At 36.4% G+C, this 13,903-nt stretch overlaps 2 protein-coding genes across 5 annotated transcripts; one reads left to right on the plus strand and one right to left on the minus strand.

The window, feature by feature from the left end:
* Positions 1 to 5,898, plus strand: LOC147383711 (type I inositol polyphosphate 5-phosphatase 10-like). Of its 3 annotated transcripts, XR_015172685.1 has the most exons (13): positions 16 to 229; positions 361 to 503; positions 675 to 750; positions 1,430 to 1,492; positions 1,585 to 1,672; positions 1,796 to 1,900; positions 2,204 to 2,786; positions 3,607 to 3,800; positions 3,943 to 4,051; positions 4,309 to 4,457; positions 4,537 to 4,735; positions 5,245 to 5,406; positions 5,631 to 5,898. XR_015172685.1 is itself a non-coding variant. In XM_086425747.1 (12 exons), exons 2-12 carry the CDS (start codon positions 471 to 473, stop codon positions 5,248 to 5,250), a joined length of 1,605 nt encoding a protein of 534 aa, XP_086281873.1. In that variant the 5' UTR covers positions 16 to 229; positions 361 to 470; the 3' UTR covers positions 5,251 to 5,578. The 3 variants fall into 3 exon arrangements, 2 of the variants coding, with proteins under 2 accessions (XP_086281872.1, XP_086281873.1); XM_086425747.1 differs by lacking the exon at positions 5,631 to 5,898 and having other exon boundaries at positions 5,245 to 5,578; XM_086425746.1 differs by lacking the exons at positions 5,245 to 5,406; positions 5,631 to 5,898 and having other exon boundaries at positions 1 to 229; positions 4,537 to 5,238.
* A 4,248-nt stretch (positions 5,899 to 10,146) lies between these two features.
* LOC147383712 (protein ETHYLENE INSENSITIVE 3-like) lies at positions 10,147 to 13,827 on the minus strand. Of its 2 annotated transcripts, XM_086425370.1 has the most exons (3): positions 13,666 to 13,827; positions 10,522 to 12,584; positions 10,147 to 10,414 (listed from the first exon to the last, which is right to left on the minus strand). In XM_086425370.1, the coding sequence occupies exon 2, from the start codon at positions 12,427 to 12,429 to the stop codon at positions 10,570 to 10,572; it is 1,860 nt and encodes a 619-aa protein (XP_086281496.1). In that variant the 5' UTR covers positions 12,430 to 12,584; positions 13,666 to 13,827; the 3' UTR covers positions 10,147 to 10,414; positions 10,522 to 10,569. The 2 variants fall into 2 exon arrangements, with proteins under 2 accessions (XP_086281496.1, XP_086281495.1); XM_086425369.1 differs by having other exon boundaries at positions 10,147 to 12,584; positions 13,628 to 13,781.
* Positions 13,828 to 13,903: the final 76 nt, after the last annotated feature.

Raw genomic sequence — 13,903 nt, forward strand, 5'->3', positions numbered from 1 at the left:
GGTTCTCTTCTTTGTTTTTTCTTTCGTTTTCTATGTTTTGGAGAAATGGGTTGTCGTCTATCTCAAGAAATCTCATTGGGTTTTGTTGATTTTATGTTTCTTTGATTGATGGGTAGTTGTGCCTTTTATGCATTGTTTGATGGTTGACTCAAATCTATGACTGTGCTTTGTGTTTGATTGCAGGGCTTTGGTTTTTGAGTCTTTGTGAATTGTGAGAGGATTTGAACAGGTCAATATGGGTCTACAAATTGGAATTTTTTTCATTTTGAGAAAGATATAAGATATGTAATTGGATTCTAAATTCTAATTCATGATCACTCTTGCTTTCTTCTTGATTTTCTTTTAAATTTTGTAATACAGTTTTCTGGTTAGGAGTCATTTGTTTTAATTTGAAACTTGAACTTCTCGATCTATTCCATCCATCGGAGTATTTCGATTGAAGAAGGAATAATATAGCAGATGTTTTAGAGATGACCCTTAGAAGTGAAGACAGGAAAAAGAAGGTTTGTGGGGTCATTGTAGCTATGTTTTTATTCTATTTCTTGAATGTGTTCCTGCTTCTCTCTTAATTTCTATCTTTCATTTCTAGTTAAAAAAAGAATCAAATGTAGGGGACCATGTGCTTTGATTATTCCTTTCTTTTAACATGATTTTGGTTCTTCTTGTTAATTCAGTTTTTCATCCCAAAACTCTTTTCGACGAGGGAGAAGAAAGGAAGGACACCGAACGAAGTTTCTTTCGATTCCTCAGGTATTTAGTTTGTCACCTCTGTTTTCAAATTCTTCTATGTTTTCAAACCCAACAAAATATTTCTTGTGTATTTGTGATTGATATATGACAATGTAATTTCAATAAATTTACTGCCACGAATTGTAGAATTTGAAAAATGTTCCGTTTTTTTTTCTTCCTATATAAATTTAACCAAAACCATACTAGATTTATCTAAAGTGATGAAAATTTACTGATTTAATGGTAGAAAAGGAGGTCTATTGTCGAAGTACAGACAGGACCACGGCATCTTACCGAACTCGTTTGGGACTTAGCTTATATGAAATAAAGATTGATTTTGACATTATAACAGCAAAACTGGTCCCAATTTTGTTATCTTGAACTGAAGTTACTACCCTCCTTTATGGGTGGTAATTTTCTTTGCTTTTATTCGATCTTGAAGAGAGTAATAAAAATCCACCAAGAAACTTGAAGAAGATAAGACATGGATTACTTCCTATCTAGAAGAAAACATATGGGAAAGGAACATAAAAGGAAGTTATGGTCAACCTTTAGGCCATGTAATATGACTTAGTATGCAAGAATAGAATATGCTACCACATTATTTGTTATACTTTTTTTTTTTTTCTCGATTCTTCCCAATCTTCTCCTCTACATATATTCTGATTTTAATCTTAAGCTTACTGCCAATCATTAACAGTAGAGCTTGAAAGGGACTTAACTTTCTCAGACACATCTTCAGTCCTCAAGAAAAACTTTTCAGGTAAACTGATCAATCAAATAGGTTTTAATCATCTTCTCCATGCTATTTTTCTTTTCTTTTGTTTATTTATTTATTTTTCATTCCTAATTCAGATACTCATACTACTTCGAGGCTTGGGGAATTGAATTTCTGTGGCATGGAATCTTCGATGTCAAATGTTTTAGACATTCAATCCATCCGGTACTCTGACTATGTCAATTTTTTCAATCCTCCCCTTTTGATGTTCTTTCCTTAATTTTTTTCTTACACTTTCCACCAATCTTTTTCGGGTGTTTCTTTTTCTTCCTGTTTGTTTTTTTCTAGGGTTTTTGTAGCAACATGGAATGTAGGAGGAAAACCTCCTCATAGGGGATTGAATCTTGACCATCTTCTTCGAGTAGAAGAAGAATCAGACATATATGTTTTGGGGTATGAATTTTTTCTCTCTCTCAAGATTCACCTACAAATTTGTATATTATACTATGTTTCTTTTCTCCTTTTAAAAATATGTATTTTATAATAACATGCAAACAGATTGAATAAACCTTTAATTTGTTTTAAGTTTCGAAAATTGATAAACCTTTGATTTTAGTAGGTGTAAATTAAATTCCCTTCCCTTCACTTTTCAAATTTTTTGTTTATACTTGAAGAATTGTGTAAAATCATGGATATTTCAACAATTTCTTAGATTGCAATATTTCTTTTATTTATTTGGTTTTTGAACACTATCAGTTTTCAGGAAATAGTCCCCTTGAATGCTGGAAATGTACTAGTTATAGAAGACAATGAGCCTGCAGCGAAATGGCTAGCTCTAATCAACCAAGCGTTGAATAAACCTCTAGGAGTTGGCAAGTCCAACACTCCAAAGACCACATCTGGCTTTAACGTGTCGATCACTTCCCAATCTTCCAGCACAAAATCCTTCGTTTCTATAGACTCAAAGCCCACTAGTAGCTTACTGTTTTTTCATAAGCCTTCCCTCAAGACAGTCAGTAAGAATTTCAAGACAGAGAGAGGAAGGCGGCTCAAGACTTGCAACTGCCCTTCTGATCTGGAAAGGAAGAATAGTAAGGAGTCATGTTTTAATTGCCAACAGGCATATGTTAGTGAGGAGGAATCTTCTTCAGAAGAGGATGAGGGTTCAAATAATTTCTTGATGACGAACATTGACCAGCTTAAATATAGCCTTATAGCAAGCAAGCAAATGGTGGGAATCTTCGTTAGTATTTGGGCAAAAAAGGAGCTCGTTCAACACATAGGTCACTTGAGGCTCTCCTGCATTGGGCGCGGGATCATGGGCTGGCTTGGAAATAAGGTAACAGTTGATTTGATTCTTATATGCTTGAATGGGAAGTTTTTGAGCCAAATATGATGATATCTGTCAATCGAAAAATAAAAACCAAATGATGAGTGCCTAATACCACTAAAAAGTAAAAATATTGAATTTTTGATTGGTATCTTCTCCCATCGAGTGAACGATGTTAGTTCCTAGCTGATTCCCTCTCCCATGGCTGTCGATTGTTCATTCTATCTACCACCCTCTTCTCTTCACCTGAAACAAGGCGACTCATCTTTCATAAGATAAGTTTCCCCCTTTTGACTGCCCTAGAGACGACTCTCCGCCAACCGAGAAGGAGATGGTATTGAAATTCATTCCATGGGCTGCTTTGCTTCTATCTGATGCAAGGAATTTCAGCATGAGAGGAAACTATCTCTTACCAAAAAGGGGGTAGTGGGAAAGAATTTTAACTTTTCTTTACGAGCTAGAAGCAAGAACCTCGAGGTGAGCTTGAAGGGCTTCCTCAAGTTGGTTGCTTTAGCTCTTCAAGTTAGAGGAAGAAAGAGATAAGTTCAGGGTATGCCCTTAGGGGAGTTCAAAGTCCAACCCTTTCCTGCCAAAGGAATTAAGTGAAGGCCCGACCTTACACCTCTGTTCTTGATGGAGCACATAAGAGGCCTTCTTACATTTTTCCACTCAAGGGTGTGGGTTAAGCTTTCATCAATTAATGTCAGAATTTCGAATATCGTGAAACTAACTGCATGATGCTTCCTGCAATCCTAACCACGTTTTCATGCTTCTCTAACATCTGATGGGTTTAACGACCTTTATCATCCTCAAATGACTTTGGTTGCAGGGGTGTATCTCAGTTAGTATGTCTTTGTACCATACAAGCTTCTGTTTTGTCTGCAGCCACTTGGCTTCTGGGGAGAAAGAAGGGGATGAACTTAGAAGAAATTACGATGTTCTAGAGATACTGAAAAACACCCAATTCCCAAAGATATGCAAAATTCCTAATCGTTGGATTCCTGAGAAAATTCTTGAACATGAGTGAGCATTCCTTTCTCTATTTAAATAGTTATGCATCTTTATAATGTTTTAGAATTTCCCCAATTTTTTAGTAAAGTGGATCACTTAAATCTCTCTTCTTATTTTTGTTTCTTTTTCAAATTTTTTTTTTTTAAATGTACAGTCGGGTCATATGGTTAGGGGACTTGAATTACCGGATTGCTTTGAGTTATTCAGAAACCCGAAAGCTTTTGGAGGAGAATGATTGGGATACCCTTCTCAATAAAGATCAGGTAGTTATGTCAGATCACAACCACCACCATGGATGAATCGAATTATTTGAGCAAGTTTCGACCTTGACTTTTAAGTATAGATGATATAAGTGGTTTTCTAGAAATTAAGATTTTACAACTCCTATATCTTGAAGGCATCTGAAATTTTGAATATTAATAGTGATTACTGTCTTATGGTTGATTTTCTCTTATTGGGTCTTTTCGATTTCTCTCTTGCTCATTACACTGATATGTAGACTTGTACCTATTTTTGACAGCTTAAGATTGAAAGAGATGCAGGGCGAGTATTTAATGGATGGAAGGAGGGGAAGATCTACTTTGCTCCCACATACAAATACTCAAACAATTCGGATGTTTATGCTGGAGAGACCATAACATCAAAGAAGAAAAGGAGAACACCTGCATGGTATGTGTGGATCAAAAACTATTTTCATTTGACGTGAAAACCATATTAATGGCAAAGCTAAGTAGTTTTAATAATGCAGGTGTGATCGAATACTATGGCATGGAAGTGGAATTAGGCAACTTTCCTATATACGTGTCGAGTCGAAATTTTCTGATCACCGACCAGTTTGTGCAGTTTTTGACATAGAGGTTGGGGTTCTTGAAGGAAGATCAAAGAAGGGATTATCTAATATGAAAGTTGAAATTGAAGAGCTCTTACCTACAAGTAGTAGATATTTGGTAAAAAAAACTAGTATGTTTATGCATTTTGGATAGCATGCACATGCAAGGGGGTTGGGTCCACCTAGGATATCTCCATCTTCAGAAGTTAATGTGATTTGATGATCACAACCATCAACTGGAGATCTCCAATAGGATCCATCTTATGGTGGATTGGATGCCCTGCATATGCCTTCTATTTTCTCATATTTTGCTTTATGTGGTTGTCTCCTTCAATGATAGATACACCTAACATCGTATCATATGTCGTACAACCCTCACATGCATTAAACAACCACACCTGAATCATACACGTAGAGGTTTCAGTTTTTCGAAATGCTTCTTCCGAGGCTAAGCTCCCTTGTAAAGGTTTGGTTCAAGACCGACATGTAAAACTAATGAAGGTCTAACCCAAGTCTGAGCATGAGTTCATCATTTGTTTCCAACACTCAATTTTTATTCCATTTAAGTTCACATGATTGAAATAAAAAATATCATCAACTAATTTATTTATTTTTTTCTTTTTCTAGCTGTGATCAGGTATCAACCAATAATTAAGTCCATGTAGGAAGAAACCTTATGATTTTTCTGATTACATATGAAGCCTATGAGAAGAAAAGCGCATAGATTGTCGCAAATCAATGTGGGTTGGTTGAGTAATCTGTACAGTACATTGCACTGACATACAAAGGGTAAGCTGTGATAGAAGTTAACCCAATTGAGTGATTCATGATTCATGATTGTAACCATCAAACATAGAAGGCTCAAGAATGGTTATGGTTATATATGCAATTTATTGTCCCAAACTATGGGCTCTAAACACTTTCTCTTAGATTTTCCTTCAAATTTATTATTATTCTTATTTATTGGATTAAAAATATTTCGATCACTTATCCTTGTATATTCTCTTCTGCAGCAAGTATAGGCAAACTAGCCAAAGGCTGGCAGTGCCTACTATTTATTTATTTTTCAAAATCCCGACATTCAGCTATGGATGACGGGCAAGGAGTAACGAAAAACCATACCATGGTATTTGTCACTTTTGAAGTCTTATAAATTTTTCTTATGGAGTGGAGTTATTAAAATGTAAGCATTTAACTTACTACACATTGGATGAAGGCTATAGAGAATTAAAGAGGATCAAAACTATTTATTTGAGGTTATAGAGTTGAAGAAAAAACTCATATTTCTGCTTTCTTGATAATTAGGTGGTTTGCATGTAAGCTTTGTTTAATTGGATTAAGGACATGTATGTGTTGCTTGGTCATGTACATACTAAGGCTGAATGAATGCACGGCTTCGATATCCAAAATATATCGAAGGGAGCTCAAATCTTGCATCACAGATTGGATAAGATTAGAAATGGTTGCAAAATCGTTGTGTGCAAAGATAATATCATCAACATATAAGGAAATAACAAGAATCCCATGTAAGTTTTGCTTGGAAAAGGAGAGGACACAGTTCTTCCCATATCACCTGGTTACTATTGGGATGTGCTATGTATAAAGTGAGGGCAACCCCTGGATTTCAAGAATGAGTTACGCCCATGGGGGAATATGGTATCAGAGCATGTGTACCTCAAAGAGGGGTTGAGTTAGTATCTCCATCTCTCGTAGGAGTTGGAATTAATCATCATGGTTTTGGGGTCTACCTATTTAAATGTAGAATAATGATTTTCTGACGCCCCCCTCTGACATACGACCCCATCATAGACCGTAGATCATTTGCCTCAGGATATATAGTATCAAAAATATTTTTCTTGTGTATCCCAAGGCAATTGATCTACGGTTCTATGATGGGGAGTACGTCAAAGGGGAGCTTCAGATATTATCACTGACTCTTAAATGTAGCGGCTCATCTAAAGTCATCGTTCAAGATAGTTCAATCTCTAAATTGAATTGGAGCCAATGTTTCTTGTTCCCATTTAGTTTGAAATGGATGCTATTATGATCAAAAGATTTTCGCTCGGCCTCGAAAAAAGTGTGTGTGTGTGTGAGTCTGACTAGCCTTACCGTAATAGTGAGGAAATTAAAAAGGCATTTCTAAGCCCCATCCACCATAAAAAAAGACCATGAGATGCGTAAAACAAGTCCTTGAGATTCGTAACAAATCTCGAGGTCTTTTTGACAGTAGATGAGGTTATATAACATTTTGTTGTTGTTGTATAAATAAGATTTTTGTGATCGTACCTCATAACATTTATTAAACCCAATCTATAATATGGAATGAGGGAAAAGGATTGACTCGGCTGATCCAAACCAGGACTCGGAATCCACGGATCCGTTTCCAAAATCCGATTTTTGAACCCATGGTTGCAACTTGCAAAGCAACTACTGGGAGGTGAGAGTAAGTGGGACCCACCCATACTCGTGACAATGCTGTATGGCCTTTAACCTAACTGACACCAAATTCATTAGAGATTGTCTGCTGTATTTGGACCTTTCTTGGCTATTTCGACACGAGTGGCACTGAAAAAGACCTTTCTATTTTTTGGTTATTTAGAACAAAACCCCTACAAATCTTAGTATCCCCCCTCCCCACCCCTATTTCTAAACTTATGATAGACGCCCCTTGACCTTCATGCATAGTGACAAACATCAACGATTAAATCATGTTTTTTTTTTTTTTTCAAAAAATCACAATTAATCATAATTTAATCGATGACTTTGTAAAAAAATCATTCTTTTTAAGTGTTATTTGTCATCTAATATATAAAATACATCTTTCATACTTAAAAAAATATTACTGTTAAAGTGTGGATGATTTGAAATATATAATTGAAAAGATATATATGGTTAGGTTCCATTTGTATATTTAGAATTTAGCATATTATAATCAAACCCTTTGCATGGATTCACCGTGAACTTGTATGGTTTGGAGAGGGCTAATGATGAATGCAAGCAGTAAATCATACGTGGTCTGTACATTGTTGATGTGGTAAAGGTACAAAATCAGGTATCTTTTTTCTTGTGTGTCCTGAAGAAAAAGATCTATGATTTTGTGCCCTTGTCACGTCAACCGCATACAGATCTTGTATGATTTACAGCATGGATTCATCACGACTCTTTCGAGAGGTTTAGAAATTTGCACTTGTCAAATTATTCTTGAACCCCTCTTTTGTCATTATGCCTCCATGATTTGTGAGAGAAATAGAGAATAAGCCTTGACCATGGTCTTTGGTAATAGATTGATATGGTATGACCTAACTACCCCCTTCTTCTACCTATCACAATCACTTGATTATTATTACTTTTTTTTTTTTATAAATATAAAAAAATTATTGATAAAAGAGACCGAGGTTGGCCCCAAGTACATGAAGATGAGAAGACAAAACTAAAAACTAAAGAAAACAACAAGTCCAACTGTTACTACACAAGGCACAAAACATCCCACCTAAAAACAAAATTTTCAAGGAACACCCTTGCAAACTCCTTGCTTGGTTTGCTTTGATGGAAGAGCCAACCCAAATTATCCAGAATTACTTCTTGGATAGACTTCTCTTTGCCATGGATCACCTTACCATTCCTCTCTTTCTAAGGAGCTATTATCTTCAATCTTTATGTTAAAAAATAGAACAATGCTGAAGTGACCTCACATTGGAACCTCATATCACATTTCTTGACATGAAAGTATATGGGAATCATAAATGTTTTTCATTGAGATATGAGCGAAAAAGTATCCATGGTTCCTATCCGCTTTCACGTCAAGAAGTGCGATATGAGATTCTAACTTGAGGTCACTCTAGCACGAGTCTAAAAAATATATCCCCCCTCCCCCTAAAAGCTCTTGATTTTCTATCCAAAACCTAAGGTTGAAAATGAAGAAAAATTTTAGACAAGAAAAGAGTTAATTTTCAGTTAATCTCGTTTGGAATAACTATGGTCAAGCTGTCAAGGGGTACATCATCTATTTGAAAAGGAATGAATATATGTTAGATATTCACCAAAGACTAGATTTTATCCATAAATGATCCATTTTTTATTTTTGTTTATTTTTGTTCAATTCCTTCCTCTATAATATATAGATATAAATGTTAGAAAAATAAAAGCTAGTAAATTATTGAGGTCCATTCAAATCTGGCGTCTGAGGACTTGACTTTCCACATATTTGATAAAGATGTTTGATATTTGAAAGCCCCACTAGACTCTTCAACTAAAATATGATAATAAAGCCTCAGGATATTTTGGAGTAATTCACACTTGTCTTGGTCTTTGTGGCTGTGTCGTGCGTGTGTGTCATCTTTATCCACATTACAGTACAATACAAAAGACATCTGTGGGTTGTGGCTTCTTATCCACCATAGAGAACCCATCAAAGTGAGTGTGAGATTTCGCTTTCCACGCCAACCCAACTCCCGTGAGGAAACTATTTGACCACCTCGCCTGCTACTTTTTTTCTTTCTTTTTTTCTCTCTCTCTCATGCTGTTGCCATCCATTATTCAATTCTTTTTCCATTGAAATAGATACTTCCATGAATCATCCAATTGGGTCGGCTCTAGTCTTGTCAGTCAAGTTTTTGGCCCAACAAAGGGTTGGGGACAGAAAATATGTAAATGGTTTAGAATCAGTAAAAGTTGGGATACCAATTGAAGCACTTGTTGCAGTAAATGTTTTGTATCCAATTTTTTAAAGAGTACAAAAAAGGCAATCATGTAATATTTTTTTTCAAAAATTTTTATTTTTGAAGAGATTTTTGTTTTGGAGAGTTCTACATATTTTGGTAACTCTGTTATATAAAGAAATCTCTCTAAGATTATAAAATTTATAAGAAAATAATGATTGTTCTTACTTTGTTCCGTGGATGTGAATACACTACTAAATCACGTAAATCCTTGTATTTTGTGCGATTATATTATCTTTGCTATTTTGATTATTTTACAAAGTTTTTTTTTTTTCTTTTTTGATTAGATTTCTATTTGTTGGGATTTAAGATTTTATGAACCTAATCATATTTGTAAACTACTGAAATTTTTTGAACTGAGTGTAATAAGATTTTGTAATGTTGAGAAAATAATTTGAGCCAAAACCTATGTAATGTTTTTATGGTGTGTTTTGATATTTAATTGGATTGTGCTAAATAATTCAAGAAATTAGGGTGTAATAAGTAAAGGTTGGAGCTGCTATTACTCACAAAATCAATTTTCTGCAAATATGGTTCTGAAAATGTATGCAGGTATGCACCAAGGACAATGTCATAAAGAGATTTTTTTTTTCTTTTTCTTTTTTGAAGGTCTTGATGAGAAAATAAATAAATTTCCTATTAAACCATTGTCCTGTATTTTCAGATGCAATCATACAGACCCTCCTAAAGGTTTCGTGTCTTTCTACATTAACCACAAATACAAAAAAGTATAAATTTTAGAAAGAAGGAAGTAAACAAAGAGTAACTACATATGCAAAGTATAGCATCTCAATTCAGAAGCAAAACATGATAATCAGATCCAACCATAATTATTCATAAATATATGCAGAGCTTTGACACCATAAGAGGGCCAACGAAACAAACACAAAGTAAACAAGCATAACACAATACACACCATACTGAACATGTTTAATTAAACAACTACATTTTTGTAATTTAACTTTGACACACAATATATATATATATAGAAGTTTTTGCAGCACCTAAAGTCTATAAAAGCTTTTCAAAAACAGGATCGAGATCGGACGCCTCCCCCACTTTTCCATCCATTTTCAAACCTGCAATGAAAGCAAACCCCTAAAAATCCTACACCAAAGAGTTTCAAGTCTGAAGAAAACAAGACCCTTATCAATAAAACCCCATATTAACTAATGCAAACCACTACCTCCAAGAATATACTGCAATGGAGCTCAGACAATTGTTTTAATCATCTTCACATGTACCATACTGAACTTTCCTGTTTCGACAGCATTTCCGTCGTTCCTCTTGGTAGAAACTCTGTATAATCGACCGAGGTCAAGTTGAATGGAGATCCAAATCTGAAGTCGGCAGGAATTTCACTAGGATGGCTCTCAAATAGCGAATCAAACACCTTATTATGCTGATCAAACTGAATTTCCTCTCTTGGGTACACTGTTTGATTAATGGGTATGGTGGCTTCTTCAAAGATGTTACCTCCCATTACAACCCCTTGCCCATTAAAGTTCTCATTAAATTGAATCTTTGGCTGCAAATACTTCTTATCTTCCACAGCTGCTGCAGGGTTTGAGTTTGAGTCCTTGTGCTGAAGATTAGAATCGTAAAACGACATAAGATCACTTATCATCTTCTGTCCATCCTCAGGGAGTCCAAGTCCTGATAGATTAAAAGATGGTGGGGGGCTTGGATTTTGCGTTGGTGCCACCTGTTTGGGTTGCACAAAGGGCAATGAGGAGAAGACCGATGGTTTCTCTTCGTTAATATGGAAGTTTGCTGAGATTCCAAACCCCGGAGAAGGACTTCGATATGGGCAACTTAATTGGTGATTGTTCCTTGAAGTCCTGTCAAGAAAACCGAAGCCATAATCGCTGTATGGGCACCGAGGGTACTCGCAAGTATAGATATTTTGTTCCATTACCATGTCTGGCTCATCAGATGGCTTCCTCTTCCTGATGAAATCAGTATTCATAACCTCTCCCTTGATCGGAGCAACATGTGGCGGTTGAACCAGTAACCTCTCCTTCATTTCCCCCATACCCGAATTGAACAAATTGATATCCCGGGGCTTGCATTCCATTACTTCAATATTAGCATCATCTTCAACCCCGTCAACATCATACTCGCTCCCATCGCACATGGAAAAAGATCCACTCCCACCGACTGACGACATTGGTGGGCAGCTCTCGGGATAGAGCTTTCGAGACAAGGCCTCCTCTTGATTAATGATGGCTAACCAAGTGGCGCTCTCCTTGGCCGTCATTTTGTCCTGCAAGCACTTTGACTGCCTCACAAGTTTGCGAATCTTAGTAATATCGGGCGACATATGCTTGATAACAGCTGTGAGGACACTGACCTTCCACGCCTTCTTCAGATCATGAGGCTTTTTGTAGGGCGGAGGGCCTTGATCTTTCGGCAAGCCCAATTGAGGCCACCATTCCTCATTGCTAGTAGGCCACCATGGTGGGGCAACACCCTTCTCTAATGGGAACCGCCTCTGGGGTGGGTCACAATGCTGCATCAGAGCCGATAGGAGCGATCCAAGTGTGGTATCTTGGAGTTCTTGCAAGGTGTGAGGAGTGGAGGCCACTGAATTACAATCTTGGCTTGTTCCTGGGATGGCATGATCTGCTTGGTACTTGGCAATCGCAGCGGGCCCATTACGATCAAATCGGACCTTCTCCTTCCACCAAGCTCGAAGATTATCGGAAGCCCCACTCACGGGTTTCCCCTTCTCTGGGATGATCCCATAAACAAAGCCCTGAGCTTTGCAAACCTCCATCATCTTCAGCATGTATTTTAGGATCCCGTCTTGAGCCCGTGACATCTTCTTCCTTCGTGCCTGTTCTTGCGATTGTCGCTGCTTCGCTGTGTCAACAACTCCATCCTTCCCCTTGTTCTGTTCTTTAAGTCGCCTCAAAAGCATCCGATCCCTCCACATCCTCCTCTCTAGCTCATCGACGTCCATTTCTTCATCACTATAGTCCTCCTCCACGGTTGCCTCTGGCTCAGCTTCCCGGCCTAGATCTACTTCCGCTGGTGGAGCCGAAAGAAAATCGAGATTCCCACAAAAACCCATTTCTTCAAACATGTTCATTATTCCAAAGCTACACCCAAAATCCACCCTAACTCACAAACAGGACCTCAATTATATTGTATCCCAGCTAGACTTAATTAACTCTTGCTATCTTGAATTTCTCAGAGGATTCCCACAAAATATCACTTGGGAACTACTAAAACCCTTGTGGTTTCCTGCAAACAGAGAACCCAAATTCGCTATAAGACCCTGTAAGGTAGATAAGAAATAATTTCCTAAGAATTTTAAAAATAGTAGAAATTTCTCATATTTTCACACATCTCAATATTTATCAAACAATCAAAAAAAAAAAAAATCTAACAAAAAAAAATAATTATCACATAGAAAAAAAAAATTTTATAAAATTTTATACTTATCAAAAAAAAAAAAAAAAAAAAAATATCACATAGAATGGTGAGAAATTTTTTTTTTTTTTTTTTGGGGTGTGTGTGTGGGGGGGGGGGGGGGGGGAGACGAAGACTTTTTCAGCTATTAAAAATCAAAGAAATAAATTGACACCCATGAGATTGCGTCCAATTACAACCACTTGAGAACTGATCAATGGAAAAATTAACTCGAAATCAGTCCTAAAAAACGATAGAGAGAACCAACAATCTGATCTATCTACAGTGATTTATAATGCTTAAAATAAAAAAGAATCATATCGGCAGGAAAAAAACGACCCAAAAATTAAACAAGAAGGGCAAATTTCAACACTAATACCTGATTAGACCGATTAAGAACAAAAAATCATTAAAATTAAAATTATTTTAAAAAAAAAAAGAAAAAAGAAAAGCTCTGAAAACCAAGAACCTCTGTGATTGTGAGTATATATTGACACGTACGAACTACTACAGAAATGAAAGAAAACCCATGGAAGACTTCAACAAAGTACCAAAGGACACATTTTTCAGCGAAACCAAAGCCCAATACCGCTGCGGATCCAGCGAATTCTGACATCGATTCGCTCAGAAAAAAAAATATAATTCCAGAGAAAAAGAACTGTAAATGAAAAAAAAAATCTTATTTTTCTCTAAAAAAACTCGAGGAAGAGTTGCAACGAGAACAAACAGAGAAGACAAAGGTCAAACCAATTGCAAAAGCTTCAAAGAATCCATTAAAATTCCTCATCAAGCTACACAGTAAGAACTTTTCTTAACTGACGCAAAGAAAAAAAGAACTAAATATTTGCAGAATAAAGGATCGAACGAAGATGTACCAAGAAGAAGAAATGAAAACGCATCGATAGAGTAGTACCAATCTGTTCAAGTTTTCTCTTCCGCCATTAAAGCTTTTCGTCAAGTTCTGCAACTCGAGAGAGAGAGAGAGAGAGAGAGATGTTGTTGTCTGTTCCGATCCTATCTAGTTGTCTAAGAAATAACGTCGGTAACTTTTGGTGGGGGTTTTAAACCATGGTTAGATTAAAACTTGACTGTAGTTAAGCCGTGGCTTGGCTGAAGATGAAGTAAGTAGAAACAATTTTACTACTTATGGG

The sequence above is a fragment of the Akebia trifoliata genome, chromosome 15 (assembly GCF_017979445.1).
Source record: "Akebia trifoliata isolate Shusen 1 chromosome 15, ASM1797944v1, whole genome shotgun sequence".
Classification (NCBI taxonomy): domain Eukaryota; kingdom Viridiplantae; phylum Streptophyta; class Magnoliopsida; order Ranunculales; family Lardizabalaceae; genus Akebia; species Akebia trifoliata.